The 27,198-nt window shown below is 45.5% G+C and overlaps 1 protein-coding gene across 4 annotated transcripts in view; it reads right to left on the reverse strand.

Moving 5' to 3' along the window:
* Positions 1 to 27,198, reverse strand: part of KIZ (kizuna centrosomal protein) — a 90,857-nt gene that overhangs the window by 32,742 nt on the left and 30,917 nt on the right. For all 4 annotated transcript variants that reach the window (XM_072943693.1, XM_072943691.1, XM_072943692.1 and 1 more), the window contains 2 exons: positions 26,761 to 27,076; positions 4,543 to 4,656 (listed from right to left, as the gene is read on the reverse strand). In XM_072943693.1, coding sequence (XP_072799794.1) covers positions 4,543 to 4,656; positions 26,761 to 27,076 — 430 coding nt within the window. The remainder of the gene's footprint in view (positions 1 to 4,542; positions 4,657 to 26,760; positions 27,077 to 27,198) is intronic.

A 27,198-nucleotide genomic window follows, 5' to 3' on the forward strand; every position in this document is an offset into this window, starting at 1 on the left:
CGGGTGGGGGTACATGGGGCTTCACTGCACTATTCGATCTGCTTTTGTGGATGTTTAAACATTTCAAAGTACAAGTGAAAAAACCAGTGTATTAATATCTGCAACTTACTTGGGAATGCATTGGAATAAAAGGCTGGAACTGACAGATGGGTGGGCAGGGGAGAGACAGATTTGGGAGTGTGATCAAATGTCAACAGTGGAATCTTAGTGCTGAGTATGTGGATGTACAGTTCTTTTCACTTTCTGTATGTCTGGAAATTTTCATAATAAAATGTTGGGGAAGTGTTGGGGAAAAAGTCCAGGTACAATTCAGAACCTCCTTTAATAAGTCTTAATTGTTACAACCTTTGCCTGACCTAACCCTGGTTTTTCCCGAGATGTGATGACAGTGGGGTTCATCACTGGAACACCTGAAGTTACTTTAAAACTTCCCAGAAGGATCCTAAGGTTCCAGCTGGTTTGGCAGAAAGCCCCTTCAGGGACATGCCTTTCCTGGAGACATCTAGACTTCACCGATGTATAAAGCCACCCGACTCCTTTGTTCTGATTCTATGTGAATGAAGCAACCTTTGCATTTGTACTTGTTTTTGTTTCTGTTTTTAAATGGAGGCACTGGGGACTGAATCCAGGACCTTGTGCATGCTAAGCAGGGGCTCCACCACTGAGCTATTCCCCACCCCCATACGCAGTTTTGCAACAGAGTTCTCGGCTAGGAAAACGCGCTCACAGGCCATCAGCAAATTCTAGTCCAGTCAGCAGATATATTCCTCACAATGAGTTAATCAATTGGGTTTCGAGCCTGAAAACATGTTTTTAGTTAGGTTGAATTAAACTTGAAAGCGATGAGTTAAATTAGTTGGGATGGACTGAATTATCAGAGACCAGTCTCTCTGGTGATGGATACATGTGATTTCTGCAGAAAGTCGAGGCGAGACTCTGGTTACTGATACCTCCGCCAACTGTGACCACGGTTTGGGTCCTGGCATGGAAGAATCAGCTAAGGTTCCTAAAATTATTATACTTGCTTCACAAAAGGACAAAACCCTTTAACTGGCTTGCGTGGGGTCAAAAAGCACATGAGCTTTTGGAGGAGGAAGAATATCCAGAATCTAGAACCAGGGAGGGTGAGGGGGGTGGAGGGGGTGTAGGGGGGGGGAGGGTGGAGCTCCCAGGTGGAGCACATGCTGAGCAGGCACGAGGTCATGGGTTCAGTCCCCAGCACCTCCATTAAACAAGTACATAAGTAAACATATTACCCCTCCCAAACAAAACAAAAAGAATGTTAGAATCTGTGACTTCTGAACAGCTAAGCCGACACTTAGCAACAAGGAGGGCACAGGCCACGCCTGGCCTTGCGTGGAGTCCCGCCCCGGTTCGACACAAACACACCAAGTCAGAAAGTCTGCAGAGTAGTGCAAAGGACTTAAAGGAGTTTTTTCCTCTTTTTTACACTTTACATTGGAAACTTCTTAATTATCAATGCCACACAGAAGAAAACAAAGCGTGATGTCAGCTCAATAATATACTCCTCCAATTAAAAGTAAACAAAACAATAGGCTTTAAATAGTCTATAATTAATTTCACATACCTGGAATGGCTTCCAATCAGAAAACTGCAATTTAAGCAAATATTCCAACACTTCCTAACTGCAACTGATTAACAACAGATTGGTAATTTGACCAAAGTTTTAAACGCAAAGTAATAAATACCTTGAATTTCATTCTAAACACAAGCGGAATAAAATAAAGAGATTTCTACATACTGTTCTCCAAACACTATAAAGCTCACTCAGTTTTTCAGCTTTACATTGCGGCACAATTGGGTGACTGCATCTGAACGTAATCCCTGACAGAGACAATTAGTTGCACTTGGGAAAAACAAAGTCCTGGGGAGTCTCACTATGGTTTCCACATAAGAAAAAGTAACTTAGTAAGTAATCACTTTTATGGTAAAATACACTTTCCAGGAGGTAATAATGAACACATTTTTAAAATCCTTAACCTAGTGAAAATCAATAATAGGATGATAGCAGTGGTTTTGTTTTTCCTTTTAAGATGCTTCATCTTGCGACTTAGAATTCAGAAGTCTCCACACTGTCTCTCAGAGTATGCTGCAGGACAGGTGTCCCATTTCACAGATGGGATTAGAGAAGATGCTGACTGCCAACACGTGGCTGGGGGCACAAGCAGGGCCATTGCCACACCCAACACGGACGGCTCTGTGCACAGGCTGTTAGTGAGAGTCCCAGCTCTCTGGAGCCTGTGCATTCTGCCTGGCTTAGAATTCTGTGACACCAACATCATTAACAATTAAGGAATGGAAGTAGGTCATTCTCTTCAAGTCTGTGTTTCTGGAATGACCAGCTGACTGCTTCAGTCCAAGAGACATCACAAAGCAGCCAGAAATATTTCACTTAGGGGAACACCCAGCAGTAAGTCCCAAGTGCCGAGAGGCACTGGAGGGGGAGAGCGACGCATGACTGACACCTGCTAGAAAGAGGCCGCATTTACCACCTGATAGCTTGCTCTCACAGGTCATGGAGACACTTGGCACTATTTCTGAGGCTAGAGAGTGACCCAGGGACAATCAGTGTGCATAAACCACATCCCCAGTCATGACACACAGGGTGACTCTAATTGTGGCAGCACATAACAGTGACGTTAGCAAGCATTCCTGACTTGTTATCTGGCTTTAAAAAATGACTGTGGCAAAGAAACAGTTCTGAAGGCTCCAGATATTAATTTTAAAATTTGTGTTGGTCGTAAAGAAGGATCATTTCTTGGGGAAGGCTGATTTACACAGAACTGTAGATCAATGGTCATGTAAAATGCAGCCTCTCATGATGGAAATCAGCGCTCTATTATGCATGTTGAGAAACGTAACAAACGTTCGTCTAGTAGATGTGGCTTTCATGTCTTGTCACCCAAGTCAGTCTGGCAGCCCAGGTTAAGAGAGTCACACAATGAATCATTAGGTCTAACAAGTCAGTCTGCAAAGAGAATTATACATGCATATACGCTTTTTACGCCACGTACCACAACTGTGGTTTATGCCAAACAGTATATCAGCAGACAAAAGGCAGTGAGAAAGCAGCGGGGGTGGGTTACAGAGCCCCACCGTGGCCACTGAACAACCAGAAAGATCCCTCCCCAGACAGTCTCTTCCACCCCCACGTAAAGGAGCATTTAAGGCTGCCGTTTTTCATTTCACAGGATAAGAACGTGCACAAGGATCTCCGTGCACTGCCCTGCACCGCTCTAAGTTGAAGAAGTGCTGACCAGGAAGGTCACTTCCAGCATTCTCTGTAGTTTGGAGGCCGGAGGACAACGCAGAAGGCAGTGCAAACACATTCCAGACTCGTGACCCCCACGTGTGGCCTGCAGAACAGGGCCACGTGACAAGGTCCTTCTGGAGACGCTACCCTGACTTCCCCTCATGCCTTGATGGACCAACACATAGAAGATCACGTCCTCCTCCCTGTTTCCAGCGCTCACGTAGGGGCCTGTGGGGCTCGCGGAAGACAGAGAGCAATGCTGGACGCGGGACCACCAGACCCAGGCCCCCTCGCTCTCTCAGAAGGGCTCTCACAGACGCTGCCCTGCCGGCCACACCTGAGCAGGAATCTGTCCTCTGCTAGGAAAGGGCGGGGGTGTATTTTATAAGAGGAAATGTATGCAGTCCTCCAAATAAAAATCAGGGTGAGGACACTGGTAACATTCACACACCGCGAATCTGGCACCGGACACCAGCCCTGGGCAAACCATTATACACGTTACACATCTGTAACTTCATGTATTCAAGCCTACAGAGGTGCCACAAAGCTTCTGAGGCCATGAGAAGAAACCCAGACAGCTGAAAAGATGGCCGGATGGTATAGATTTCTGACTCACTGAAGCAGACGTACAAGAACCTTGGATCATGTAAGCCAACGATCCTGCACACAACTCAGCCCCCCACCCGACGCCCCCCACAGCGGCCCAGCTTTCTAGCAGTCACAGCGAATCCTTGGAGCAGTGCTCTCAAACTTGAGGGAACAGAGTCCCCTCACCCACTCACTCAAACCCAGATGGCAGGGCCCCACCTCCAGATTCCTGATCCAGTGGACCTGGGGTGGGCCCTGAGAACACGCACTCCTAGCAGGCTCCCAGGGCTTGTGCATGAGGTCGGCCCAGGAACATACCTGGGGGCCTGTATCACCAGCACGGCCCTGGAGACTCAGGACCCATCAAGGTTTGGACCGGCCTGTAGCTGGCGGCTCTACTGTTTCACTGAGATGCGCACACGCCAGACAACGCCAGCGCGTGTTCCCTCCCCTCGAGTACGCCTGAAAGCACCACTGTGAGCTGGGACTGGGAGGGACACATCCAATTAACAATTAAACAAACACATTCACAAAGAAGCAGACGGTGAGGTCTGTAAAACAGTCACACGGTCGGCTACCCGAGTCTCGCGCAGTGCTGACCGTGCGGACTGGGGTTCTGTGCCCCTCCTCGGGGACAGGAAGCGCCGCCCACCCCAGGAGCAGCTTGGTGGCAGTGGTACCTGTCATGTCCTTCACTGCTGCCACCTCCGGGGGAGAGCCTCGGGAGCTGGTGAAGGACAGCTGCTCCGTAGGCTTCAAGGTCTTCTCTCAGAGTGTCACGGTGACCACAGAGCCTGTAAAATAAAACAGGTGCCGTGTGAGGGGCCATTTAAGTGCAGACGGCCAGCTTCTAGAATCTATGGTGGTTCTTCCTGGCTTACTGACATATCTGTAACACAATCTAGACATAAAAATGCAGTGACAAGACTGTCTCTCCACAAAGATGGGGCAGTTTGAAAAACTTGTGTGGATGTGGCAGTTTCAAATCCATTAGAGGAAGTAGTTTTTAACCCTTTGAAGACTTTAATGATGTTCAAATCCACAGCTGTGCAATCTCATTCCACACTGCACCTGATAGGAACGCCAGATAATCTCAACAGCAGAAAAGACTAATTTTATATTGTCAATCATAACAAAGTTAGATCTCTTTGACTCACAGGAAATTTACTTAAATTGTCACTGTGAAGAAATGGAAAACTGCTAGCTGAATGAAGTACAGGTTTCTGAATGCAGAAAAATGACTATTATTTCTCCTTTCAGATCCCACAGCAATACATTTTTCTTTATTCTTGGTAAGAACAGGAAGGCGTGGAAAGTGGCCCTCATCACCCACCTGCAGTCTACCTGGGGCTGGTGGAGTGCAACCACCTGGCCGCTGTTTCAGGTTAGGTCCGTCACCATGCCACAACAGCCTCCAAAGAGACTGGTCAGTAACTTCCTTTAAAAAAAGGTCTGTCTGGGGGAGAGCGTGATTCTAAAAAGCTATGGAAGAAAATATCAAAAGACCAGGGGCAAACCCTGAGCAAGGGCCAGGGCCTGACGTTTCTGCACCTCTCCCAAACCCGAGGACAGCAGGCGACAGGGGAAGCACTGGTGCGCCTAGTGGTGGGGGCACAGGGGAGCCCCCTGCAGGGACGAGCACTTCATCTGTGCCATTCTTAGGAATGACGATTCGAGAAAGCAGGTTAGTGGTTTCATCACTGCGGATGGACACGGTAGCCCTGATGCCGGAACCTGCACCCCCACGCCACCCAGGACCACAGCGGGGCTCAGGGGGCAGTGCTCAATCACACCCGCTCGTCCAGTCAGAACCTCCATTTTTTCCAATCTGATCAATCAAACGGAAGGCCCGCTCAGACCAGCCGGCCTCCCGCCTGTCTGCGAGCTTCTGGCTGCCTCCTTCACAGGCATCTTCCTGGCCCTCCCACCCCTCCCGTCCCGAGCTTCTCCAGCACCAGGCTGACCACACCCTGCACTCTGCCATTACCCTTGGATGCCGAGTCTTGTCGACTAAACCAAGAGCCTGCCGAGAACAGTAACCGGATGTGGGATTCCACAGGTGCTGAAGACACACTTCATGATGCTGTGCTGACTGACAGGCCACGATTAAAATAAGATTAGAGAAATTCACGACACACCTATTGTCATGGTCTGTTTTTATATGTTGGTGTCACACCAGTTGGGGGCTTCCAGGGCTTGGCAACGAGTGAGCAACAGACGGCCACAAGCACTGTCCCCACGGAGTTGGGGTGGACACCAGATTAACTCAGCGCTTGTCTGGCTGAAGGATGAGCTGGTCTGTGTCGAGGACTTCTAACAGTTATCTCCCCATGGGATATCAAACTTTGTCTGCAAAATATCCATCAATCTTTTGCTGAAAATAACTCTCCCAAGTAATTCACACACTGTATAAAGCTAAAGATTAAAGACTATGTGTTATGAAAACACTATTTTAGGATTCAAGATCCCAATTTCTTTCACGCCTTCTGTTTGATTTTCTACAAAATAATCCAGCCAGAGGGCCTCGGCCTGACAGCCTGTGTCCAGTCTCTCCCAGGATTTGTGGACCAGCCTGGCACTAATGCCTGGGCTCTTCCATCTGTTTGTTTTCTGCAAAGTCCCGCAAGAGGACAAACCTGCTGGATGACAACTAATCGCTAGAAGCGTGAGCAGCCCTTGAAAGAGGTGCATTGTATTTTATCCAACAACAGATAAGCATACAATAAATAGAACTCTTTTTGGCCAAGTTTACAGTAATTGCTTTCCAAGAAAGCTTCTTTCCCGTCTTTCAGTTACACAGAACTTAGGATATAATTTAAAAGAGACAATTCTATGCCAGGCTAAAGTGAATGCGCAAGGTACACTTTTTTAATGAGAGAGTAAGAGGAAAGGTGTTAGATTCTTGCCTTCAGTATCCCAAGCTGAGAATTACTTATTGGCAAATGGAAAATAAACTTTCCCTTAACTCTAGCAGGTGACCATCACACAGGGCCGGGGGTGTCATCTTCGGGGGCCTCAGAACTCCGTGCTTCAGCTGCAGAGCTGCGAGCTTGACTCTGGGGTTTTATCTTCTCCAGGAGACAGCAGTCAGTCTCAAATGGCCTGGTGATCACTGACTATAAGTAGGGCTGAGTCTGCTTACATAATTTACATAATATAATGTTCGTTGTTAAAAAGTTTTAAGAAACACGTTTTATTGTCTTCTCAATGAGCTTAAAAAATCATAAAGCAGTTGGTCACATCCAGAGCAAAGTTTTAGGGAGGAAACTATTTCAGAATGAGCAACAACAAACAGACATCACTGTAGGGGTGGCCGTGCGTGTGAGCCTGTAACTGAGGAATAACCCAACACATCAGGTGGGAAGAGGCGACCGGGCGACCTGCCCCTCTGGGCCGCCGCAACTCGCAGAAACCCCCAGGCTGGAAACGCAACTTCTTTCTCCTCTTGGCTTCGGTCCCACCTTCCTTCCAAAACATAAGGTGGCTTTGATCTTTATACTAAGAACACATGGTCTGGATGGAAAAGATGATTTTTAAACTACCATTTCATCGGTTCCTAGGTCTGGTTTTCTGCACTTAATTCCCAAGGAAATTCGTTGATTATGATGAACAACATTTAAAACTCTCCTAAGACCCATGAAGGTTCTTAAGTTTAAGCACAAGTAACAGAATGCATTCACGCACCAAACGCTCAAAGCCCACAACTGCTGCAAAATGTAACTAACGAACCGGAGCCGACGGCTGTCAGTCAAAGCCTGAGCCGCCAACTGAATGTGTGTCGCTCACTGGTCCTCCCGAAGCAATTTAGCACCTACACCAACCAGAGAAAACCTCCCTGACCTCCCACCCACAGGTACCAAACACAGCTGAGAAGCAGAGAGGCCCAGAGAAGCGCCGCTTCCATGAAGATGCAAATTGAGATTTAAACAGGGTAACAATCGGCCTGAGCTAATCCCTTTACAGAGGTGTAAATGCTGTTGAGGGCTGAATCCCGGGCTGCCAGCTTTTGTTCAGCAAAATCACAGACAAATTTCACCCAAGAGCAACGCCAGCCTCCAACACTGAGGACGGCTGATAAAACAGTTTCATCAAGGCAGCGCGATTTGTTTGCTCTGATATCAAACTTCCCGACCAGGAATCCAGACGTGTGAACGTATAAACCGCATCCAGAATGAGCGCCCTGGGAACACACACTGGAAGCCACCCTGTCCAGCCCGCCGGCCGCCTGCTGGAGCAGCTGTACGTGCGGCCACAGTGAAGCTCATCAGGGGCTCTGTCTGCACACGAGACGGCTGTAGGAAGGACAGACACACACAGCTCAACAGCGCTTCTCTTTTCACAGGCTGGCCTCCAGGCCCATGTTTTGATGGCAACCTCAGCCCCATTGTGCAGCCCCCTGGGTGGTCCCTCCCAGGGGGCCACTTGAAGGGCGCACAAAGCCAGGAGGGGGGTGGGGAGGGGACCGAGGACAAAGGCCAGAGGAGGGGCGGTCCTCAGCAGGCCGGGACCAGGGGTCAGCAAACAAGGCTCCTCTCTTTCCCGGGGAAACAAGGGCCCCTTCTCTTCACCTGGAGACAGAGCAACCAGGCCGACAGCTGGACCGGGCTGGGCTTCGCGGCGCCGTCCCGCCCTGTGCGCTAACATCCTGCTGCGTGAGCAAACCCGTGCCTTTTCCCCCTCGTTGGCTTCAAAACAGACCTGATCCTGCCCCATTGCAATTCTCAGAACTAGTCCCTCTCCCAGGCCGCCTTTCTTTCTTTCTTTCCTTTAAGTTCCTTAAGGAGCCACTGGAAGGCCGGAATTTCTCATGGGTGTTTCCCTCTGCCCTTCAACAGGGACACCCAGCCTGAAGCCAGGACGCGCCCTGAGCGGCCGGGGACCCCGGTGGCGGCTGCAGGGCCCTTGGTCTCAGCGCGCTTTCCCCTTGGGACTCTGGGGGCTCCAGCTCCCCACTTGGCTCAGAAAAAGCCCTCCCTGCTCTGAGAGTGAAGGCTGGAAAACATCTACTCCCAAGCAGCAGACTCACACAGACATTCAGTCCATCAAAATGACATGCAAATTAAAATGAACTTACACTGACGAAGGAAGGTAGTGAGAAAAAGTGAGACAGCTAGCAGACAGCCATGAAAGACTGGGACTTAGAACGCCTGCTCACACCCCTCGGACGTGAAGGTACCACTGTCCGTCTCCCAACCAGGACTCCCCACGGTGCGATGAAGTACAAAAGTACAAGAAAGCATACTAAGCGCTCACTTCTGCTTCACTTTTGGCTTCCAGCTGTTTTACCTGCTTGGCCTACCGCACGCACTCCCCACAGAGTCCTCGCTGGGGGAGGCCTGCCCACGCAGGCATCCAGCTTGAGTCTTCCTTTTCTAATCCCACCTTAAAATGAATTTGGTTCTCCCAGAAGCCCGCCACCAACGGCTCAAAGTCTGCTCTTCAGAAGTGAGGAACAGAAGTGAAACACTGGAAGTACCGTGAGCCATAAGCAACAGAGAGGAGGAAAGTGTGCAGATTGCCCCCAACCCCCAGGCTGCATCTCAGCCTTGCTCTGAGGACCCCGTCCCCACTGGAACTCACCCACCTTGGGTGGGGCTCCAGGTGGGCACAGGATCCAGGTACGAGCTGGGGGCACACCTGTGCTCCCGGGACCACGCAGGGCGTGGGCACATGGCGTGGTCAGAGCAGTGGAGACATGCTGTGTCTGGACAGTGGCCTTGAGGGAATGGAGCCCAGGAAGGGAAGGAGAAGCTGCAGCCAAGGGCATCGCCTGGCATCCTCCACCGGCTGCTCCTGTACCACCCCGGAGCTGACACTTGGGGGCACAGGGACGGGGAGGCGGGGAGAGGAGGGAATGTTTACGGTCTGGCTTTTTGCAAAAAAGGCTGCTTCCATCTCAGCCCATTACCGTGACTTCTGCCGGTGACATGCGTGGAGCCGGCCCGGGACAGCACTGGGGTCAGTAGAGGGGACGGGACAGCCACCAAAGGCTGTCCTTGCTCCTGACAGAGACCCCGGAACAGAGAATTCCCTTCTGCCTCCTTGGCGTCTCGACGAGGCTCTTGGCACTCGTATCTCAGCTCAGGCACCTCAACAAGGCAGTACAGGCTGGAGGAGGGGACCAGGCCTCACCAGTCTCCTGCATCCCTCCCAGCCCCGAGCTGGCGTAATGGCCTGCCCCCTGCTGAGCCCCGCCAGGCCTGCAGAGGGCGCCCTCTGCAGTGTCCGCTGGTGGCAGAAAGACTACCCCAGGGGGGCTTCCACAGCTGCCTCTGGGGCCTGGGCTGGGGGACTCCAGCCAGCCGGGCTCACTGATGGCAACACCTGCCCACGGCGTCCCCCGAGGCCTGCTGGCTGTTGGCCCCTTTTTCTTGGAAACCTGCCACATTCCGGTCTCTCCTACCTTACCTGGGTCTTAAGACAACTGGGGCCTGACTCCCAGAGTCTCCCTCCAACTTCTGAAACCAAGGGTAAACTTGTTCCACTCAGAATAAACTACTTTTCCATCTCAAATCTGTACGGAAAGAGGCCCAGTTCTGCGACACCCCCAGCAGGATTCAGCCCAATCGCTGGCAGAGGAGCGGGTCTGCGACACATCTACCCCAACTCCGTCTCCTTCACCCCTCCCTCCCCTCCCCTCCATCTTGCTTGGTAGAGGAGGGGCAGCAAGGGACATGTGACGTTCCTGAGGACGCAAGAACACCAAACCCTCAGTGGCACCACCCGAAGGACCAGCAGGTGGAGTGGGGAGAGCCAGTCTGGAAGCAGGCCCGTAGGGCTGTCCCAAGGGTGCAGAGAAGGGCCTGCAGGGTGCGGGCCAGTCTGGGCCCTGAGCCCTGGAGTCTCACAGCAGCATTCTGCCTTGAGAAGAAATCGCTGGGAGTGAGCTCTAAATTGGTCAAAACTGGAACAATAAAGGGCTGAAAAAAGAATCTTTCCACTTAAAGTGAGGAGGGGAGAGAACCAAGAGGTCTAAGAAAGTAAGAGGCCGCCCCATCAACATTCTGGGAGAGCAACAGGAGAGGGAGCTCTGGGGCCACCAAACCCAGAAAGCTGGCCCGGGGTGCAGGAGAACTTGGCTCACCGGAGCACGGTCGCAGGGGGAGATTTCAGGCGCCCATCAGCAGATGTAGGTAACGATAGCTCCACGACACAGGGATGCTGCAGTCAGCGAGATACGGTGTACGAAGTGCTCAAAGGTGATTCCGGCTGGGATTATGATCACTAGTAGTGTATCAAGCTCACTGACCCCCTAAACCTGTCCCTAACATGTTGATATTAAAGATGTCAGGCAGGCCAAGGGGAAGTGTGGTAAAACGCTACTGTCCCACCCCACGTCATCCCCGCTGGACTCGGCTCCCTGGCCCCAGAGCAGTGCTGAGCCCGTGACTCCCCGGTCCTGCCTCCAGCCTCCCGACCCGGCTGCAGGCTGACAGCTACTCACACAGCCTGCTCAGACGCTCCCTCAGCGGTTAGACTATACTTTCCTTTAAGATAAATTTTCAACTCTGATTATCTTGTTTCTGGAAGGTATCCCCCTTTTTAGGAAAACTTTTATCACACCCATTTGGATGATTATTTTCTGGCTGGACCCTGCGTTCTGGGGCCTTATCGGTGACCTTGTGTCCTGATGCTCAACACAGTCATACTTAAGGCATGACACCCAACACTTCTCAGTGAAAAAGGGTGAGTAAGTAAAATGCCCATTTTGTCATGATTCTGATTCTCTGATGCTAGAAATTAAATTTACCAAACACCAAGAGTTAGAAGTAGGAGCAGCAGAAGCCAAGTTCATTTCTAATTTTAAAAAAATGGGGGTTGGCCACTCCTGTTTCACCTCACATATTTCCCTGAGTCTTGACTTCTGGAACCATCCCATCACAGCACCATTCATTGTCAATTAACTATCAAACTGCCAACACGTGCCAGCCACTGTACCAGGTGCTTGTGCCAAAAACCAAACCTGATGAAGGCAATAAAGGAGAGCTCAGAGGTCAAGTCCAGTTAGTCAACGCGGTACTAGCCAAAAGGAGAGCCAAGGTCACAGCCACCAAAGGTCGCAGCTCTGCCATTCTTCCTGCCAATTCTCAGCATGTCTGGCCAAGGAGAGAGCAAGAGAACAACCCCAGCCAAACAGGTAAATTCCTGACTTGTTCCTGGTGGTCACCTCTAGTTAAAGACAGGGAACTAGGGGCAGGGCTAGCCCGACAGGAGAAATAAAGGGAACAGGTTCATATCCCGGGTACTTTTTCATAAATAGGCATAAAGCACAGCCACATTCTGAAACTGCATATTCTGTGTGTCAGCAGATGGTCATGAGTTTGGAAGGCTTTCGAGAAACCACACACAGGAAAACAAGCAAGCATTGTGCACAGTCTAAAGGGACAAACTGTTAACAGACGTGAGAGGGCTCATGACAGGGAGAGAGACGAGACGGAAGAGGAGAAAGCCAGCCCCGGGCGAGACTTAAAGGTGAAGGCAGACTAAACTAGAAACGACTTGGCCAAACTATGCACTTCACCATTAAACCTGAAAGGGACCGAATGAGACCTGGTTTCTGAGGCCTTCAGACAGGAAGGCGCAGCCCAGCAGCAGTTACTGTGAGGGGGAAGCAGGCAAGGGGCGCGGGGCTGGTCGGGGCGGCCTCGGGCGTCGACGCTGTTTCTTCCCTGGGCGAGGCTACGGGGTATGCGCTCCGTGACAGTCAATCGAGCGGCAGCCCCCAGACTCACGCCCTTTTCTGCACGCCTGCCGTACTTCCACAGCAGCATTTACCTTACACGGTGCGCGTGGCAAGCTTCCTGCAGCGCCATCCAGGTAGCGCAGCAGTCTCTGCACTAAGAACAGCAAACACAAAACGCGTCTTTGACAGCACTCGAGAGAGAAAGTAGTAAAGAATCAAAGAATCAAAGTCTAGGGAGAAAGGAAATTGAGAGAGATGAGTAATTTTTGGAGCTCCTTTTCTTTGAAGGGCATGTGTCAGTTTCTGAGAAGGCAGCTGGCAGTGTGAGAAGCTGAGTGGAGCTCCAAATGACCCCAGAGAGTAGGAGAATAAAAATTCGAGTCCAGGACCACCAAGGAAAAGGAACCTTAATAAATCACCCACATTTGGAGCTGGAAATGCAAAGGGCCACTTCCTACAGATAATGGTGAGACAGAAATTGTCTGGTCCTCAGAGGGACTGAAGCCTGGCTTCAGATCATCTCAGTCTTCACCTGGATGAAAATGAACCAGGTCGGCTTCTGCCTCAGACGCTGCGAGGAGCAAACGTAAACCCTCTTTAGAGGAAGAGGGCTCTAGGCCTCCAGTCACTCCAAAAACACTCCTGTACAACATCCAATAAAAAATGACAAGAGAGTTGAGAAAAACAAGACAGAGTGATTAAAAACAGAGAAATAAAAGAAAATACAAACAGACCCACAGGGAATAACGAAGATACAGTATCTAAGGTATTTACATTGTCCTGGAAGAGTGTAAAAATATTAATTCACAATAGATTTTGAAAGGTTAGAAACTTACAGATCAAATGAAATTTAGTAAATATCCAGGTAATTAGAACAATGGAGTCAGCCAGCTTGAGCTCATGGGGACACGCAGAACCCCACACCCAACGAAGACTTCACGGTACAGTCTTTTCAAGCATCCACAGGCATCTGAAAAAAACTGGCTACAGCCAATCAACAAAGTTGTTGTTTAGAGCACATTCTGCCAAAAATGTGATAAAATTGGAAATCTGTGATGAAAAGATAGTCCTCCTTTCCCCCAATATGTTTAGAAACTGAAAAAAAAAAAAAAACCAAAAAACAAAAAAAACTTTTCTTTTTTCCTGGATTGAACCCAGGACTTTGTTCATACTAAGCACTGATCTACACTAACCCCCAAAATCATTTTTAAATAATGCCTATTTAAAAGTATAATCCTTGTAAACATTTAGATAATTAAACTTATCAAACTGAATGACACCAACAGTGTTACTTGTGGGGACTCGTGGGGTGCAGAAACGTAGTACGTCAAGGGAAATTCAAAGCCTTCAGAACATATGCTTGAAAATGAGGAAGACTGGAAATTAGGCATTCAACTCAAGTCAGAAAAAGAACCACATAGTGTAACCGAGGAAAGTAAAAAGGGAATAATAAAGATAATAACAGAAATGAAAGAGATTTTTTTAAAGCAACAGATGGGATCAAATCTGGTTATTTGAAAAAATAAAATAGACAAATATCATGCAGGATTTGATGAAAAAATAGGGCAGACAAAAAATTATAAATGAAAAGAGGGGACATGAAACAAAGAAAAGAAAAAACCTCACAGACACAGAGATTAGATTAGTGGATCAGATTAGGGCAGAAGTGGAATGGGGGAAAATGTGTGAAGGGGGTCAACTGTACGGGGGGCGCGACAACGATCACTCTGCAGTGTGTACACATGTCAGACTACACGGCTGACCATTCCAAAAAAAAGAAAAAGAAATAAGGGAACATGATACATGATTATTGACACAGGAAAAATTCTAAAATATAATATGCTCATAAATTTGAAAACTTAGAAAATGGATCTCTTTCTGGTACACTACACATTTTCAAAATTTACCCAAAATAAATGAAAACCTGCGTATACATATAAGCACTTAAGAACTGGGACAAGTAACCGAACAAAATTTGCGGGAAATTTCACAAGCCAGCCTGTCGCTGGTGAAAGCTCTTCAGGATGTAACTGTCATGAGTCCTCAGTGTTACCCTGGCCCTCGCTCCAGGTCACCCCTCTTCTAACCGAGGCTAGCAGCCTCTAATGAGGGCTGGGGTTGGCCAATGGAGACTTCTTTTAACATCTGCACGCACACAACATGTGGTGACAACGGCTGTAGTTACTGCCTACCTGGCTGACAATCAGGTCTCAGGATTACCTCCCTCTTAGAAACCTGGTTATGAACCTTTAAAAAATTTAAACTCAAATAAGGAAAAGCCTCAGATTTTTCAGTTCAAAATAGGCGAGCTAACAGGGGAGGCACAGACACGACTGGAGAAGGACGCGCGGACAGAGCGAGCACCCCTGCCCCTGCCCCGCCGGCACCGGGTTAGTTTTCCAAAAGTGCAATGCACGACCTGACTTTGGGAACAGACGCCAGAACATGTGGGGTGACAAGAAAAAGCTCAGGGGGGCACCTGTGTCGAGGGGCAGAGAAAAACAAGTGACAGTGAAGGACAAAAGCAGCTGAGAACAGACACCTGCAGGACGCTGACTTCATAACCGCGCTTCCAGCCCCTCTTCACGTGAGCTCTGGGTAAGTTCTGGAAGGACACGGTTGTGGCCCATTACTCCAGGTGACATGGTTTCCAGGAGTAAGCCTTCCTCAGATGCGACAACTTCCCTCCTGTATTTACCTTTCAAGAGGGGCTGAATTAAAATCACCGGGTGAGAGTCAATCTAGGTGGTGGCATTTCCATAGCCTCGAGGAAGCCAGGCTTTCATCCGACTTCGCTTAAAAAGCAGCGTTCCCTCTGGCCCTCAGCCGTACGCCGGGGGAGAAAGAACAAAGCAACTCGGCACGCAGCCCTCGGGGCGGAGGAAGGCGCGGGCACGCTGTCCGCTTGTCTGAGGCTGGAAGGCACAGAAATCAACACGGACAGAGCCAGAGGCCAAACTGCCACTGCTTGGTTTTCTTTTCTTTTCCTAATTAAACAATCTATTTGCTTCTTGAGCTTCCTTATTCAACCTTCCTGGTGACTCAGGGAGGCAGGCAGTGGAGCGTTATTGGGAGACGGTTGAGAGTGCAGGCTCTGGACCCAGACGGCTGAGTTCGAAGCACGCTGAGCCACTCTGTGACTCTGAACACAACCTCTCTGTGTCTCAGTTTCCACCTCTATAAAATGATGATGACAGCAGAACGACTGGACTACCAGAAATAAAGGTCTCCCCACAGTGCCTGGCACAGAGTTGGTGCTTTAGAAGGAACAGCACTATTCGGCGGGGATTTGCGTGGCAGAGTAGAGGACCTAGGGCATGAGTCAATCTGGGTGTCAGCTCCATCTCCAGCTAGCTTTGTGACCTGGGAAGGTGACTCAGTCTCTCTAAACCCCACCCCAACCACCCCACTCGGCATCTGCAGTACAACCCTGCCTCGGTCCTCCTCACTCTTCACTGCAGACTCCTCCCAGACTCCTTTCTGGTTCCTTCTGGTCTCCCTGACCTTGGATGTGGACTCAGGCCGTGGGCTGCTTTCCCGTGTGCTTATTTCCTAACGTTCCTCTCAGGGCCCCGGCTTTAAAATGCATTTATACTCTGATGACTCAGTAGAGCTGCAGGATACAAAGTCCACACACAAAAATCAGTGATATTTCTATACAACAAACAATCTAAAAAGGAAATTATGAAAATAACCCCATTTGCAATAGCATCAAAAAGAGTAAGATACTGTTTAAAAATAAACTTAACCAAAAAGGCAGAAAACTTGCACACTGAAAACTACAAAACCCTGTTGGAAAAAATTAAAGAAAACACAAACAAATGGTGTGACATCTCGTGTTCATGGAAAGGAAGACTTAGTATTGTTAAAATGGCCGCACTACCCTGAGTCACCAACAGATTCAATGCAATCTCTCAAAATCCCAGTGGCATTTTTTACAGAAAAAGAAAGAACAATTCTAAAATTCGTACGGAACCACAAAGGACTCTGAATAGCCAAAATAATGTTGAGAAAAAAGAACAAAGCTGGAGGACTCACACCTCCTGATTTCAAAACATATTACAAAGCTACAGTAATCAAAATATTTGGTACTGACATAAATATAGATATAGAGACCAATGGAACAGAGTAAATCCATGCACACAGTCAACTGATCTTTACCAAGAGTGTCAAGAATACACAATAGGAAAACGACAGTCTTGTCAACAACTGGATAGCTACATGCATGTGTATGTAAGAATGTAACTGGACCCTTATGTTACAGCACACAAAAATCAACTCAAAATGGATTGAAGACCTGTAAGACCTGAAGTTGTAGAACTCCTAGAAGAAAACAGGGGAAAAGCTGTCTGACACTGTTCTCAGCAAAGATTTCTTAGATATGACACCAAAAGCACAGGCAACAAAAGCACAAATAGACAAGTGAGTCTACATCAAACTAAAAAAATTCTATACAGCAAAGGAAACCAGCAACAAACTAAAAAGCAACCCACTGAAGAGGAGAAATTATTGGTAAATCATATGTCTGATAAGGGGTCAATGTCCAAAAAATATATAAAGAACTCATACAACTTAATAGCAGAGGGCAGAGAATCTGAATAGACATCTTTCCAAAGAAGATATACAGACAGCCAGCAAGTACCTGAAAAGGTGCTCAGCATCACTAGAAATCAGGGAAATGCAAATCAAAACCACAGTGAGATATCATCTTACATCTGTTAGAATTGCTATCATCAAAAAGGCAAGAAATCACAAGTGTTGGCAAGGATACAGAGAAAAGGGAAGAACACCTGTGCACTGCTGGTGGGAATGTAAATTGGTACAGTCACTATGGCGGTTCCTCAAAAAATTAAAGATAGAACTACCATATGATCCAGCAATTCCACTTCCAGGTATTTATCCAAAGGAAATGAAAACACTAACTTGAAAAGATATATGCATCCCTATGTTCACTGAAGCATTATTTACAATAGTCAAGATATGGAAGCAACCCAAATGTCCATCAATGGATGAATGGATAAAGAAATTGTGGTACATGTTTACAGGGGACTATTAGTCACCCTGCAATTTATGATAAAATGGATGGACTCTGAGGACATTATACTAAGCGAAACAAGTCACTCAGGGAAAAACAAATGCTGTATGATCTCACTTATATGAAGAATCCCCCCCCCCAAAACCGAATTAATAAATACAGAGAACAGATTGGTGGTTTGGTAAGCAAAGGGTGGGAGGAGGCCAAATGGGTAAGGCAGTAAAATGTACAAACTTCCAGTTATAAAATAAATAAGTTCTGATGCGGTAACATAGAGCACGGTGACTACAGTTAACAACACAGCATTATATATTTGAAAGCTGCTAAGACAGTAAATCCTTAAAATTTTCACAATAAGAAAAAATGTTTAACTATATGTGGTGATGGATATTACTAGCCTTACTGTGGTGATCATTTCTCAATGTAAACAAATATCAAATCATTATGTTGTACTCCTGAAATATATATATAAGGTTATATTTCAATTGTATCGCAATAAAAAAAAGATAAAAATATTTTCAAATGAAGGATAACTAGACAAAAAAAAGTTAACTTTTCATTCACATGCTGGAACAAATGGACATCCACATGCAAAAAAAAAAAAAGAAGAATCTAAACACAGACTTCATACAGTTCACAAAAATCCACTCAAAATGGTTCACAGTTCTAAACATAAGACACAAAACTATAAAGCTCCTAAAAAATAACCTAAGAGAAGACAGACCTAGGGTTTGGCCACACCTTGGGTATAGAAATGACTTTTTAGATACAACACCAAAGGCATGGATCCATGAAAGAAATAAATGATAAACTAGATTTTATTAAAATGAAAAACTTTTACTCTGCAAAAGACAATGTTAAGAGAATAAAACAAGGCATATATACTGGGAGACAATATCTGCAAAAGACACATTTGATAAAGGACTGTTATCCAAAATATACAAAGAACTCTTAAAACCCAACAGTAAGAAAATTAACAACCTAATTAAAAATGGGCCAAAGACCTTAAGACAGCTCAACAAAGAAGATGTACGTATGGCAAATAAGCATATGCAAAGATACTCCACATCACGTGTCATTAGGGAAATGCAAATTGAAACAACAAGATACCACTGCACACCTGTGAGAATGGTCCAAATCCAGAACACTGGTAACACCAAATGCTGGTGAGGATGTAGAGCAACAAGAACTCTCATTCACTGCTGGTAGGAATGCAAAATGGTACAACTGCTTTGGTAGACAGTTTGGAAGTTTCTTATAAAACTTACTAAAGTAATGAGACTACTAGAAGGAGAAGAAAGAGAGAAAGAAGAACATTTGAATTAATAATGGCTGAGAATTTTCCAAAGTTAATGACAGACACCAAACCAGAGATCCAGGAAGGCTGGAGAACCCCAAGCAGGATAAACACCCAAAACTGAACACAGTATCATAAAAATCCTCTACGTGTACGCATGCAACGGCAGAGCGTCAGAATACACGGGCAAAAACTGTAGAACTGCAAGGAGAAAAAGATAAATCCACTATTACAGTTGAACACTTCAACACAACTCCATCAGTAACTGCTATGTCCAGCAGGTAAACAGTCAACAAGGATACAGCGGAATGGAGAGCGCCTTTATTCAACTGGATCTAATTGACATTTATAGGACACTTCATCCAACAATAGCAAAATACACATTCTTCTGAAGCTCACGTGGAACATTTGCCAAGACAAACCACATTCTGGGTCATAAAACACACCCCAACAAAGTTAGGAGAACAAAAAGTGTCATAGTAAGTGTGCTCTCAGATCACAATGGAATTAAACTAAGACATCAATCACAGAAAGATAATAGGAAATCTAAAAGCGTTTGGAGTTTAAACAATGTATTTCTGTATAAGACTTCTCATTTGACCCATGTATTAAGAGAAATGTAAAAATATTTCGAATTGAATGAAAATGAAAACAACATCAAAATCTGTAAGACACAATGAAAGCAGTGCTTATGGAGAAATTTATAGCACTGAATGCCTGTTTTAGAAAAGAAGAAAGATCTAAAATCAATAATGTAAGCTTCCACCCTAGGGAATGAGAAAAAAGAAGCCGATTAAATCCAAAATAAGCAGAAGAAATAATAAAATTTAGAGCAGAAATCAATGAAATTGAAAACAATAAAATAAAGAAAAATCAACAAAACAAAAAGCTGGTTCTGGTCCTTAAAAAAAAAAATCAACAAAACAGATAAACCTCTAACCAGGCATATCAGTCTGCTCAGGCTGCCATAATAAAATAGCACAAACTGGGTTACTTCAACAACAGGAATTTATTTTTCGTAACTCTGGAGGCAGGGAAGCCCAAAGTCAAGGTCCTGACTGATTTGGTTCCTGATGAAACTTGTACATTGGCCACCTTCTGTGTCCTCACATGGCAGAGAAAGAAGAGCTCTGGTGTCTCTCTCTTCCTCTTCTTATAACGGCTCCACTAGCCCTGTAGGATCAGGGCCTTACCCTTCTGACCTCATTCAACCTTGATCACCTCTTCACAGGCTCTGTCTATAGGTACAGTCACTTGGGCACCGGGGCTTCAACATATAAATTTGGGAACAGAAACATTCCATAACACCAGGCTAACCAAGGAAAAAAAAGAGAGAAGACACAGATGTCAGAAATAATGAGGCCACCATTACTGATCCTACAGACATTAAAAGGAAAATAAAGGAATAGTAAAAACTCTATGCTCACAAATTTGATAACTTAGATGAAATGGACCAATTTTTTGAAGTATACCATCTACCAAATATCACAGAAAGAGATACAGATAATATCAGGAGAACCATTTAACTTAAAGAAATTGAATCAATAATAATTTTCCAAAACAGAAAGCACCAGGTCCAGATGGGTTCACTGGTGAATTGTACCAAACATGTAAAGAAGAAATTATACCAATTCTCTACAATCTCTTTCAGAGGCTAGAAGCAGAGGGAATACTTCCTAACTCATTTTTCCCCCTAACTCACTTTGTAAGGCTAGCATTACCTTTATACTAAAAACAGATAAAGACATTACAAGAAAGGAAAACTACAGATCAGTATCTCTCATGAACATAGACGCAAAAGTCCTCCACAAAATACTAGCAAACTGAATCTAACAATGTATAAAACATTATACACCATGACCAAATGAGCTTTATCCTAGGTACAGAAGACTGATTCAACATTTGAAAATCAATGAATGTAATCTATCACATTAAAAGGCTAAAGAAGAAAAATCAGATGATCTTATCATTAGGTACAGAAAAAGCATATAAAAAAGTCAACACTCATTCATGATAAAAACTCAGGATCCCAGGAATCAAAGAGAACTTCCTCAACTTGATAAAGAACACCTACAAAAGCCTACAGCTAACATCATACTTAATGGGGAAGAACAAGATTCTTTCCCAACAAGAGCAAGAACAAGGCAAGGATGTCCCCTCTCACCACTCCTCTCACCATTCCTCTTCAACACTGTCCTAGAAATCCTAACTAACAAAATAAGAAAAGGAAATAAAAGACATGTAGGTTGAGAAGAAATAAAATTATCTTCAATCAAATATGACATGCTTTTCTATGCTGAAAATTCCAAAGAATTGACCAAAAAAAAAAAAAAAAAAAAACCCCCAAACCCTGGAGCTAATGAGTGATTATAGCAGTACTGCAGGATATAAAGTTAATATACAAAAGCCAATTGCTTTCCTATATAGCAGCAATGAACAATTAGAATTCGAAATTAAAAAAACAATACCATTTACATTAGCACCAAAAAGAGAAGTATTTAAGAAAAAGTCTAACAATATATGTACAAGAACTACATGGAGAAAACTACAAAACTGATGAAAGAAATCAAAGAAGATCTAACTAATGAAGAGAGATTCCAAGCTCATGCACAGGAAGATTCAACACTGTTGAGATGTCAGTGCTTCCCAACTTCATCTATGGACACAACACAATTCGGTCAAAATTCCAACAAGTTATTTATTTATTTATTTTTGGATATTGACAAACTGATTCTAAGTTTATAGGGAAAAGTAAAAACCTCAGAGGAGCCAACACAGCACTAAAGAAAAATGCAGTCTGAGGCCTGAATACTACAAGACTTCAAGATTTACTATAAAGCAACTATACTCAAGACAGTGCAGTACTGGTGAAGAAACAAATAGATCAATGGAACACAACAGAGACCAGAAATAGACTGACACAAATATAGCCAACTGTTCTTTTATGAAGGAGGAGAGAGAATTCAGTGGAAAGAGGATAGTCTTTTCAACAGGTGGTACTGGAACAGATACCCCCACAGAAAAAATGAGTCTAGACACTGACCCTATGCTTTTCACAAAAATTAACTCAAAATGGATCACAGATCTAAATGTAAAAATGCAAAACTATAATATTTCTAGAAGATAACATAGGAGGGAATTTGGGTGATCTTGGGTTTGGCGATGATTTTTAGATATAATACCAAAAACACAATGAAAGAACAAAATTGATAAGTTGGTCTTTATTAAAATAAAAACCTTCTGGGGCTCTCAAGATGGTGGTGGGTGCCTCGAGTGGCTCAATTCAGCAGTAGTAATGGGACGGCACTCACTGAGGGCTGGCCACTCCTAATGGCTTGAAAAAACAGAACAAAACAAAACAAAAACACAAAACCTTCTCTTCTCAAAAAGACACTGTTAAGAGAATAGAGAGACTAGCCACAAACTGAAAGAAAATATCTGTAAAACACATTCTCTCCGCGATAAAGGACTTGTATCCAAAATATACAAAGAGACTTAAATCTCAACAATAAAAAAAATGAACACCCCAACTAAAAAACAGGCAGATCTGAACAGACATTTCACCAAAGATATACAAATGGTAAATAAGTACATAAAAAGATGCTCAACATCATACGTCATCAGGGAAATTGCAAATTAAAACAATGAGATACCACTACGTATCTATTAGGATGGCTAAAATCAAGAAAACTGACAACACCAAATTCTGACAAGGATGGACAACCACAGGAACTCTTATTCACTGCTCATGGGGATAAAAATGGCAAAGACACTGGAAGCAGTTTGTTGGTTACCTACAAAGTTAAACGCAGTCTCACGTACAATCCAGCAACTGCACTCCTTGATATTGTCCCAAACGAGCTGAAACCTTATGTCCACCCAAAAACCTGCACACAGTCTACAGCAGCTTTATTCATCATTGCCAAAACATGGAAGCCACAAAGATGGTCTTTCAGTAGGTGAATGCATAAGTAAACCGTGGTACATCCAGATAATGAAATATTATTCAGCACTGAAAAGAAATGAGATATTGAGCCATGAAAAGACAGGAAGGAATCTAAAATGCATTTTGCTTAGTGAAGGAAGCCAATCTGAAAAGGTCACATATAGTATGATTCCAAATATATGACATTTTGGAAAAGGTAAAACTACAGAGGCAATAAAAAATCCCTGTTACCAGGGGTTTGGGTGATGAGAAGGAAAGAGAGATGAGTGGACGGTGCAGGGAAACTTTTCTGTGTGACACTGCAAAGGTGGATGGATATCGGACATCATGTATCCGTAAACACACAACACAAAACATAGTCTCAATACATTGCTCATTCACTAGAGAAAGAACCAGAGCAGTAACATGTGCAAGAGAACCCGCTTGTTGGTTAATGCAGACGTGCACACCCACCTTTCCAGGTCCCTGCCAGTCTCCCAGGTTCCACCCCTGCTCACCCGCACGTGGCCCTGTGTGAAACACACCTGCTCAGATGGTGAGGGTACAGGGAAGGACGAGCGCAGGTTACTGGCTGCTGGGCTGCTCACTCCGCCACCCTGTCGTCACGAGAACACGTCTGATCCAGCCGTTTTAGGTCACTACGCGGAGTGACTTCTACCCATTGCAAAGTTATAATCTTTGATTCCAATTTGTCAACTGTATTAACTTTCTACTGCTGCCTCATAAATTAAGGACGTAACACAAATTTATCTCACAGTGCCGGGTCTGGTTCTAGGTTAGCGGGGTTCTCTGCTCAGTGTCACTAGGCTGAAATTGAGGTGTTGGCTGGGGCACAATCTCATCTATGGCTCAGGGTCTGCTTCCAGGTTCACTGGTATTGGCAGTGTTCAGGTCCTTGTGACTGAAGGCCTGAGGCCCTCGGCTCCCAGACGCCGCACACCATTTCCCACCACCCACCTTCACAGGATGGCAGCTCGTGTCTTCAAGGTAAACAGGAGAATATCTCAGCGGCCTTGAATCTCTCTGACTTCTGTAAGAGCCCAGTCCTTTCCAAAGCCTGATCTGTTTACATCAGGCCCACTCTAGATAATTCCTCTTGATTAGCTCAAAATCAATTGATCTGAGACTTTCATTGTTTCTGCAAAATTCTAAACCTGTCATACAACAGCCTGCCATGCGGGGGAGCTCCACCAACTCACAGTCCCGCGGGCGCTGGAGGCCAGGGGGCTACACAGGTGTACGCCAGGGGGCAGGGATCTCAGGGGCCATCTCAGAATTCCGTCTGCGTCTACCTGATGAAACTAATGGATGTCCGATTACTTCTCCTGAGTCAAGTTACTCACCATGCTACTCTTCTCTCAAAAGAGCCTTCAACGTTCTGTGAAACCCAGAGATGAACCTAAATAAATCAGCTGGATATTCAGGGCCTTTCTCAACCAGGTGCCAGGCAACACGTCAGCCCTCTGCTATAACAACGCCTGCCGAGAGCGCTGTTAGTCACACCCTGCCGGCCCTGCTCCTTGTGTTCTCCGTACCTGCACTCCTGGTCATACTCTTCCTTCAGACCCAATTTACCCCACTCCTTCCTCCTGCTTATTCAAAGCCTGTACAGCCTTCAAGATGCTGCATCGTCACCTGTATAAAACCTTTCCTGACCCTTTGCCACCACTCAGCGGCACCAGACATAATATTGGGCAGGCCTTGCTTTATTGAGCTTTGCAGATACTACGTTTTTTTTACAAATTGAAGGTTTGTGGTAACCCTGCATTTTCAAATAATGGTTAGCATTTTTTAGCAATAGGATATTTTTAAATTAAGGTATGTCTGTTTTTTAGACATAGGGCTACTGTACACTTAACAGCCGACAGCATAGTGTAAAACGCAGCTTTTACGCACACCGGGAAACCAAAATACCAGTGTGACTTGCTTTCCTGCAATACTCGTTTTATCGTGGGGCCCTGGAACTGATCTAGAACATCTCGAGGTGTGCCTGAAGCGACCATCATCGCTGCCATCAAATTGGAGCTTCCAGTTTCCTGGTCACATCTTTCCGTGTGTCTTCCTTTGTCCCACCTCTTCACCTCTGTTAACTAAAATTCATTTGAGGAACTTTTCTCCAGGCCCCCTCCAGATCCTCAAGTAAACTGAGATAGGGACCTTTGAGGTCACAGTGGTACTTGGTAAGTAGGATGCCACAGCCTCAGGTTAAGAATGACCCGTCAGAGCAAAGGAGAAGGGCCCATGCTGAGGAGGAAATAAGAGGACGCTGGCAGGTCAACCAGCATCACTCAGAACCACCTTCCACCACCTCGTGGGGAGGACCTTCACCACACAAAGCCCACAGGCTCAAGCTGGGTGACACAGACACAGAAAACAACCACTGCTGACTGACCTTTCATTCTGAGGTATTTTATTAAGATAAACACTCAAAAATTCCCCAAGTACCTCCACTTTCCAACAAATCTGGAAAACCAGATCCCAAAATTTCAAGGAGCTCGGTTTTAAGTCAGAGGAAAACGTCATTCATACAGGACAACAGGAAATAGAACATTTGTAATTCTACACACATACTCAACTTGTTTCATGGCAGACAGAGACTGAGCCCTGGGAGGTTCACTAGTCCTCCAGTTAGCCTACCGAAGGACTAACTTGCCCAGTGAGCTGCTGTAAAAAGCAGCCTGCAAATACCAGCCTACAGTAGAAGCGCTCTCTCTCTAGTAATAAAGTGTCTGATGATGTCCGTAGCACCCACACCTCTGTGATGAGACAGACGTGCTGTTACTAGGAAAAGGCACTTGGTTTGCCTCTGCAATGAAGCCAGCCTCCCAAGGGCAGGAGCCATGCTGGTTCTTCCGTCCACAGCGCAAGCACTTTGTACCTGGATGCTCTTAGTCAGCATTTCTTAAACATCAGTTTGCAGTCAGTCAGACTATGAATCAAACTTCTCACCGTAAGGAGATAATGAGCGGTTAAGAGGCAACATATGAACAGGGACAGTGGTGCTTTGAAGAGAACACACCCCCACGCAAGGACGCCCACCACCTTCTCACTGCTGCTGGGGCAGCTGGGAAGAAAGGGTAAAGGGCGACAGCCTCACGGTGCACCGACATCCCGGGGGGCCAGCCCCAGGCCTGTGTGTCGCTCCTGTGCCCCTGGCCTTGGCTTCCTCATTGTGAAAGGCAAGCCCCACCTCAGGCTGTTGACTTGGGTTCCTTCCACCCTTAAGAGAACTGACGCCATTAGTGTTACTTTTATTGTAGGACTGGTTCTCAACAGTTTCTACATCTTCTGTAATTCCAAGTATCTCCAATTACTAGTAAAAACCATCATATATGAGCTTTTATGAGTTGGATATTATAAGTACTCAAGATATATAATACTAATGTTCCTATTTAACCTTAAAAATTCCAATGTCCTCATTTTTACATTCAGAAAAGGAAAACTGGCTTAGAAAACCTTATTAACTCATATTTAATCATATGACAAAAATAACACTATGGCAAGGGATATAAGGATTACGCAAATCAATTAGACACAAAGTTCTTAGTCTCTAAAGCTGACTTCCTAGCAAGTTTAAGTGTTTGTCGCTTGTGTTAGAACAACTCCAAAATGATGTACTTTCTCAAAGGATGGCAGGTATGGGGTGGGAGAATGACTTATGAATTAACCATGGATTGTTTAGATACAATTATTAACTGCCAAGGACCATGATTTCAATGATATTCAGACTCTCAAAGCTATTTCATTAAAAAAAAAAAAAAGGAAAAAAAAAGAAAAGAAAGAAAATTACCCCTTATCTAGAAGACTATTTGTGAGACTTACGGAGCTTAAACCTTCATGGCTGAGTGTTCCATAATATATTCCCCATGAAATGGTCTCTGAAAATGCCTATAATTAAAAACAGAACAGTAAAAAAAACCAAAACCGAGCGGCTTACTCTCTTGTTGGTGAGTTAGCGGAAGATTCCTTTTTTGAATCAGGAGAGCTCAGGGTTTGCAAAATACAATGATGTTTCCCTGTGAGTGGGGCATCTCCTTCTCGCCCAGAGAGGATTAAATTTAAGGCCTCGGTTCCGTCTTCTCCCTCCACGTTGTCACCTGGATTTGGCTGTGGTTCTGGGCTCTTTAAAATCAGATCATCTTCACTTACAGACACTGTGAGGTCACTACTGCTGATCGAACTTTCCTCTGCCTCCTCTTCCTGCATTTTCCTGAAAGGCTTCTGTGACTCTGGGTCCCCACGAGGAAGATGATCTGTCACAGGGGATATAAACAGATTACTGATCATGAACTTCAGGGAGAAGTGGGTAAGATGTTCTACCTCACAGAGAAGAATTCCTCATCCATGAGAAATGTGCAGAAACAATCCACAGCTA

The sequence above is a fragment of the Vicugna pacos genome, chromosome 19, assembly GCF_048564905.1.
Source record: "Vicugna pacos chromosome 19, VicPac4, whole genome shotgun sequence".
Classification (NCBI taxonomy): domain Eukaryota; kingdom Metazoa; phylum Chordata; class Mammalia; order Artiodactyla; family Camelidae; genus Vicugna; species Vicugna pacos.